This window comes from Danio rerio, chromosome 2 (assembly GCF_052040795.2).
Source record: "Danio rerio strain M-AB ecotype USA chromosome 2, GRCz13ab, whole genome shotgun sequence".
Taxonomy (NCBI): Eukaryota; Metazoa; Chordata; class Actinopteri; order Cypriniformes; family Danionidae; genus Danio; species Danio rerio.
The window spans coordinates 57921885-57930000 of record NC_141022.1 but is presented as its reverse complement, the minus strand read 5'-3'; the positions used below and the strand labels follow the sequence as shown (position 1 = coordinate 57930000).

Below are 8116 nucleotides of genomic sequence, written 5' to 3'. Positions count from 1 at the left end.
GAGTCTGAATTAAATCTGACCAGGAGTTACAGAATCGTATTTAATTACTGTTTTTAAATTAATTTTAGATACAATATTGTATAATATTTTATGCAATATTATTGTTTTGCAAGTCTAATTTGCATTTTCTGCAGAAAATGTTATTGTAACTTTAAAACTAGTTAACCATTAAATTAAGTTATAATATAATGTTTTAAAATGACATTTAATTTAAGTAAGGTCAACTTAAAAATCAAAGGCAGCAACTAATGTTTAATTGAGCACATACACAGTTGAAGACACAGTTATTAGCCCTCCTGTGAAAATTGTATATTTCAAATATTTTCCAATTGGAGCACATTTTTCAACAATAATTGTAATAATTTATAATAACCACTTTCTTGCCATTTAAAGGCATATGTTAACTAGGCTTAAGTTAGGATAAATAAGCAAGTCATTGGACAACAGTAGTTTGTACTGTAGCCAATCAAATATATATATATATCTTAAGGGGGCTAATAATATTGACCATAATATATAATTACTTTTTGATTAAAAACTGGTTCTCATTTATTTATTTTCCTTCGACTTATGCTGTGTCCACACCAGACGCGGAACGCGCGGATAAATTACGCTATTTGCGCGTAAATTGCCGCGTGAACATTTGAGGTTACTCGCTTCATTCGCGCGTCAAATCCGCTTCATTCGCGAGTCAAAATCACTTCAGAACAGACGCGGATTCGCGTGATGGGCAGGGCTTCTGTCTGTCCGGTGACTGTAGTTTCGTTGCTAAAAGGCTAACATGGATTTTATGTAGAAAATAACAGTGTTTATGTACTTTATGAAGGCTGAAAAACAGCGTTGATACGTTTAGGACTGTGTCTGAGTTAACTACATGCTTTCAGAGGAGCATCCAGCTCTGTGAGCTCATAAACTCCTCCAGAAACTGAACCTGGAGGAGTGATCACTGGATTCAGCGGTGCTTCGGACTGACCCAAGCCCAGTTTGATGACTTGTTGTCGCTGTCGGGTCGAGGATTTACCCCAGGACACCATCAAAAGGTTCTACGTCACAATCACGCCCCCACAAGAGCAAGCTTCTGATTGGTTAACGCGGCGCGAATGTCCGCTGAAGTTCGGATTTTCGAACTCGAGTGATTTGTGCGGAACGTCAAACGCGCAAAACACTCAATTCGCGCCGCACTATTCCCGTGTATTGCGCCATTTGCACCGCGTCATTCGCGTGATTCACGCCGCGGCATTCGCACCGTAGGATGTCTATCCGCACGTTTGCATTGACTTAACATGTAAATCACTCGCACTTGACGCGCGTTCCGCGTCTGGTGTGAACGCAGCATTAGTCTCTATTTCAAAAGTCGCCACAGCGGAATGAACCACCAACTGTTCCAGGATATGTTTTACACAGTGGATGCTCTTCCACCTGCAACCCAGTACTGGGAAACACCGATACTCTCTCACTTTCACACTTAAACTTATACACTACGGCCAATTTAGCTAATCCAATTTCCCTATATTGCATGTGTTTGGATTGTGGGTGAAACCGGAGCACCCGGAGTAAACCCTACCATGAATAGAACATGCAAACTCCACACAGAAATGCCAACTGGTAGAGCTGGGACTCGAAGTGACAGTGGACTTTATCCAAGTGGAAAAAAAGACCAAATTTTCTCTGTTTCAAATAATTTGGGAAATATTTGAAAAACAATTTAAAATCTCGAAGATCAGCAAATAATTTTACCTTCAGCAGTAAATACTGATTAACGTGCTTGCGGTGTAAATGCATTGCTATCTGACAGGAACATTTTAGACCAGCGCAGTCTTGTGTTTTCCATTAATGAGGTAGTGAATGGACCATCAAAAAATAAACGCGTGTGTGAAGATACGGATGTCCTTTATTGGCCTCTAAAAGTACCAAAATATGTATGATGTTAGACTGTAGAGTTGATCATTTGTGCGATGATTCTATGCAATACTGAGAGTTGTTTTTTTTCCCTAGATTTCATCATGGGCTGCAGTCTCGAGCCCCTGGTGGTGGGAGTCTGTAACTGCATGTGTATAAAATAATAAAGCATGAAGCGAGTCTCAACAGCAGCGCATGCGTGGCGGAGGCAGCTCTGGTGGGATTTCAGGCTCGGGTTGAAGAGACAAAACACTGTTGGAAAGCTCCTTACTGGGGACTTCAAGTGGCATCTGTGGAGAAATAACAGGTTGTAAGATTATAAGATGAGTTTCAGATGCACATGAGATGCGGGATGAACAATTAATTCAAATAAGCATATGACTTGGATCACATTTGCAATTGTTAATGTTAGTTATTAATTGTATATGTTAGTTACTAATTGCAGTTAACTAATGGGATATTGATGTAAGTTTTACAGTACCTTTTGTTCTATATAGTTAATCTTCAAAAATTATGTTGTTAATAGTTATAAGTAAAGGATAAAAAAATAAATAAAGGATAAAAAAATGGACTTGCAATTTTTATATGAAAATCTAATAGCATCACATGCCCAAATGAAAAGTAATTCTATACATAAAATATTTTCCACACAATGATTTAAAGCCATAAATTAAACATAATTAATAACTATAATTACATCAATAATAATATCAATAACAATAATAACAACCAACATCAATAAATATATATACAAAATTGTAGAAGATATCATGGAAATGTTAGTAGAACACACTAAGGAAATATTAATAAAAAATAAATATTAAAAAGCTTTCAGATATAAAATATAACAAATTTTCAGAGTATGTAGCATGCTACTTGTGAAAATTATATTTGCATTATTTTTCTTACCAGCTGTTATACTTGTAAGTTAAATTGTATTATTTTTTATTAATTTAGTATCGTCATTTTCATAGTTTTATCCCTGCATTAATTGCCTGTCATTTTAATATATTATTAATTTCATATTTATTCAACATTCTACTCGATTATTCACAATGCTTGGACATATCGTGCAGCCTCAAACACAAGCACAAGAATTATTTAGTTTCGTTCAAAATGCATTAATTCATAATCACAATTTTTGTCAGGAAAATCACAATTATGAGAAATAAAACTAAATTATTACATTTTTCTGAGCATTTTCTTTTTTAAACATTCATCCATTTTTCTTTAGCTTAAGGCTAGTTTATACTTCTGCATCGGGTGATCGGCATGACCCACGGCGCATGCCTTGCACGTTAACGTGCATTTATACTTCTGCATGCTGTTTATGTTGCTCTGCAATAACACTTCCAAAACGCTAGGTGGCAGTGAGGTTTTTATGTTCCTTGGTGTCGGGTGTTTTGTTTTTTTTCTGAATGCTACCTTAAATGTACAAGTAGCTCATTCAAACTCGCTCATTCAGAAGCGGAAACTGGCGGACGTGCAGCAACTACAATCATACGCTTATTTCATGCGGCCGCCATTTTAAAGAACCAAAGCGAGGCTGCGGTGGGAAGAAACCCGGAAGTATAGGTCCAGCACTGTAAACATTGCAGTAATATGCTGTGTACTATAAACCTCCAGCTGTTGCCGCGATTTCAAAATGCAGAAATGGTGTAACCATCACTTAAATATTATTTAGTAAGTTTATTTTAAACGATTAAAAGCAATTTAGCATCAAACAAGATCACAATCTCAGTGATACGCTTAAGTGTCCTCCTAGGCTTCAGCTCATGGCACTAGTTAAACACCGTGAGGACGCTTTCCTGCTTCAGCCTATGTAACCCGGTGAGTGATAACACTGCAGTCCTCTGCAGCACACCCTCGTGTTGTCTTTAATAGTGTTGTCCCGGTACTGAAGTTTTAAACCCGGCTGTTTCCCGCTAACATGGAAGCGCTGCTGAGCGCAGATGACTCAACTGATCTTCACTGCTTTGCGCTTCAGTCTCCGTCTATCTGTGTTTGGTTTGCGCTCAGTTTACCGCTCTTCACCCAGTGCAAACACAGACACACGGACTGGAGCGTGAAGCAGCCGTCAAGATCAGTCGAGTCATCAAGCAGATCGCTCGGCTCGTCTGTGTTTGTGCTCAGTATACACCGGTGGGTGAACTGATGACCTTCTCGACCAATCACAATCATTTCTGTTGAGCACGTGAACACAATGGCAAATCAGCGCTGTTTAAGAAAGCCATCAACATTGCCTTAAATGTTAGCGCGAAATTGCCGGTTTTTCTTTTAATTCAGTATCGTGACAAGTCTAATATAGTGAAAGAATCAATTTATTAACTCGAGTTTGATAAATGGCATCTAAAACGTGTGTTTGGGAAAGAAAACATAAGCTAACTAGTGCCATTTCCATTAACTTAGCTGAAAATGAGCTCTGATATCCCTTTTTACATTCACCATTCATTTAGAACGGACCTTCGAGTCACCCGGAAGGCGGAGAAATGATAAATGAAACTTTATTTTCGCTGATAAGATATATAGCGAGTTACACAATATTCCTATGTAACTCCCAATGATACTTCCGGGTTTCTTCCCACCGCAGCCTCGATTTCGCTTTTGAAAATGGCGGCCGCGTGAAATCAGTCTATAAGGTAAACACAAACCAAAGTTCTTTCACAAGACTCGACACTTGTAAACACTCGCTCCAACTGGTTCGCACAGCTCTCAACCCCTACCACACCTGTCAGTGCTACTAAGCCGACCAATCACAGAGCTTGCGCTGCGCGTCATTGCGATGTGTGGTTACATTTTTTGGACCATACATGTGTGCTTGACGCAGAAGTATAAATAAGCCTTTAGTCCCTTATTTATCAGGGGTCGCTACAGTAAAATGAACCGGCAACTATTCTGGCATATATGTTTTACGCAGCAGACAACCTTCCAGCCGCAACCCACCACTGGGAAACACCCATATACACTCTCACATTCACACACACGCTCATATACTGCGGCTAATTTAGTTTCTCCAATTCACCTATAGCGCATGTGTTTGGACTGTGTGGGAAACTGGAGCACCGGGAGGAAACCCACGCCAACACGGGGAGAGCATGCAAACCAGCCGGGACTCAAACCAGCAACCTTCTCGCAGTGAGGCCACAGTGCTAACAACTGAGCCACTGTGCAGGGGTGTCAAAATTAATTGTTTCTTCGGTGCACCGCGATGCAGACGCGGACAATTCGGTATCGGTTCAGTAATAATCATAACCGGTTATTATGTACTGACGTCATTTATCTCCTATGCGCTCTTTCGCGAGGGAGGTGAGCGCGAGTATTTACAACACTCAGCCAAGGCAGGGCCGGCCCGTGACATAGGCACCATAGGCAAATGCTAAGGGTGCTGTATATGCAGGGGGGCGCCAGAAATGAGTGCGGTTCAGTTGGTTTTGTTTAAGATATTCTTGACACACATTCAGTTATAGACGGCAATAACTCAAAAACCTCTTACCCTAAAAAGATCTAAAGTGTGTTTCCTACAAAAAGACAAAGCTGGTTATGTTTCACAGCTGTCTTTCTTTTTTTTTTGCTCGACATTACGAGCACTGCTCCGTTTGAGCCCTCGCAATATGTGTTTAGCCGGGAGAGCTCGCGCTGAGAGGAGCTCTCAGTAAGGGACCGTCGGAAAAGTGCCTCTTTTTTTCGTTTTTCTGCTCCGCTCAGCGCGAGCTCTCCCTGTTGCGAGGGCTTAAGTGTGTGTGTTGGTGTGTGTGTTTGTTTGTTTGGTGCTGTCTATGTTTGTGTATGTGTTTGAATGAGAGACAGTGTGGTGCTGTGTGTTTATACAGACAGCTTGTTATAGCCTCCCCCCTAAAATATAACATTGTATATGGAAAGCATCGTCAATGCACCGTGATGCACCGAGATATCGAATTGAACCGAATCGAAGGCATGATAATCGTAACCGAACCGAACCGTGAGACCAGTATAGGTTCACACCTCTACATCGTGCCTCCCATTTTTAAACAACTAGCATTCACATATCTTACCAGTTTTAAACTCCATATGTCTTGTAAAAAAAAAAAAAAAAAACTGTAGCCGGTCACTTCACATGCAGGTTAGACACTTCCTTCCAATCTAAGCGGGTGTTTCTTGGTTTTGATTAACTGCAAAGTGGATCTGACTTCAGATCAGTCACATCCTAAAAACTCTTTAAGCTCATGATATTAGGATCTGGGCTAGAAAAAGTCATGATGCAACATTCTCAGGCACTCGGACTGAACATTGTAATGAGCGAAGAGTTCATCAAAACATGCACTTACCTTACTCAAGATGTCATCAACTAGTTTAAGGAAGATCTCATCCACGTTAAAGTTATCCTTGGCACTGGCCTCACAGAAACGCATCCCTGATATCCGTGAAGCAAACTGCCAAACAACAGAGAGGAGAAAGAAATAATTTAATTCCCTCTGAAAATGCTACTTATTGGATTAAATATCAAAACACTTGAAACATATTTGTTAATTTTCTAAGGCAATGCAATGCTTTTTCTCCATCAAATGAAAACACACCAAGCTATTGCAAACTTCAGAAGACACAAACTGCTTTCATGATACTTCACAATGACACTGGATGGAGTAAATAACAATGTTTTGGTGAAGTTTACTCTAGTACAGTTAGTTTTTACGCTCAGTGGGTTTGGAAAGGTTGGTGGAGTTATTATTCAGAGTATTCGAGAAATCTCTATGTAAAGCTCTCGGGATAATGATGTCTCTGTGTCCACGACTTTGGACAGGCAGAAAGACAATGAGTTGTACTCCAGCATTGTCCTCCACTAAACTAAATGTCAAGGTAATACAGATGATTTTAATTATCTATCTTCAGACTATGCTATAATAATAAACGAATATTCAAAGGCATAAAAAAATGCCTTTGTGTCTCCTATACTGTAAAATAATTTATGACAAAAAGTCAAGACAATAAATATTGTTATTTTGCTTTAACTTATTTTAATAAGTTAATCAGGTTTCAACTAATATTTTAAGTCATACAAAGTAAAATTTTTGACACCTGGATTGATGTAAGTTGAGATGACTAGAAAAGTTCCAACCCAGGCTCATTATTGATATGTACCCCTATATACATTTCTGGAGATCTCAAAATATGTCCCAGGAGGTATTTTTTGCAGTTTTTGTTTTCGTGAATTGACCAGAGGCCGCTGTGTAGGCTTTTTTAGATCTTAAATTTCTTATGCGTGTGCCATGTGCACATGGTCTTGAGTCAATCCACCAGAGCTCATTGACAGACTGACTGAGCGATCCCCGAACCACCTCTTTCCATAAACCCTTCTTTAAAAGCAATCCAGAATAAAAAAAGCCCTCACAGCCACCGGACATTTACCACGTTTTCAGATCTTACCAGGTTCTCACCCTGTTACTTACTTATTTTATTTTGTGCCTTTTGATTTTGTTTTAACTGATTTTTGGAACCGTTCTTCAACAGACTTGAACCCTGTCATCTTGGTCAACTCCTCTCTGTGTCTCAAGTCCGGCGACATACACAGCAAGCTAATGAGCAAACTGGTAATACCAGAAAAGCCGTCCACATGGAGGTAAGAGGTCAGTTGGTGGGCGTCATACCGCCCTGTAGCATTCGTTTTAAAGACAAAATGCAGCGATACGTAGTTCTTAGGGATGCACGATACTTCGTCGGCCATATCGTTATCGGCCGATAAATGCTATTTTTAAGATTATCATTATCGATCTGATGTCTAAATTAGGCCGATATCTTGAAGCCGATAAATTACGTAATTGTATATGTTCAGACTTGTCAAGTGCACTGTAATGGATTTCTCCTCACACTGTTTATTCTTTCAAAGTCCGACCTTTCTTCATGTGTAATTGCTGTGTGTTAATAACTCAGTAAGTAACCATCTTCCTCATTATTGTAGATATGTTTGATTGAGTGTCATTGTGTATTTCGCTTCAAATCGCCTCAGAAATAATATTAAACCTTTCCTGCTCTGTCTCTTTGTTGTGTTAGAGATAGCAGGGGAGACTGACTTATTACTTCAGGGCCTAATAATATTATTTTCGGGGTTCTCCCTTCTCTTGTATTTTCAGCCGGTCAATGAACGAGGACATATGTAACTTGGCCCAATCACCAAAGAGGGAACATCACTGAAAACACGGAGGAAAAAATAAATAAATAAAAAAATTCGCTCCTCTTTTCTGTC

At 39.4% G+C, this 8116-nt stretch overlaps 1 protein-coding gene and 1 long non-coding RNA gene across 5 annotated transcripts in view; one reads left to right on the top strand and one right to left on the bottom strand.

Annotated features, from left to right (window-relative positions):
- LOC147846549 (uncharacterized) overlaps nt 1-8116 on the top strand; it is a 1651758-nt gene that overhangs the window by 270521 nt on the left and 1373121 nt on the right. The gene's annotated exons all lie outside the window — the stretch shown is intronic.
- Nucleotides 1868-8116, bottom strand: part of rab12 (RAB12, member RAS oncogene family) — a 31185-nt gene continuing 24936 nt past the window's right edge. For 2 of the 4 annotated variants that reach the window (XM_087239451.1, XM_087239450.1), the window contains exons 6-7: nt 6204-6308; nt 1874-2189 (exon numbers count right to left, since the gene is read on the bottom strand). In XM_087239451.1, coding sequence (XP_087095577.1) covers nt 2082-2189; nt 6204-6308 — 213 coding nt within the window. In that variant the 3' untranslated portion in view covers nt 1874-2081. 4 annotated transcript variants of the gene reach the window in all.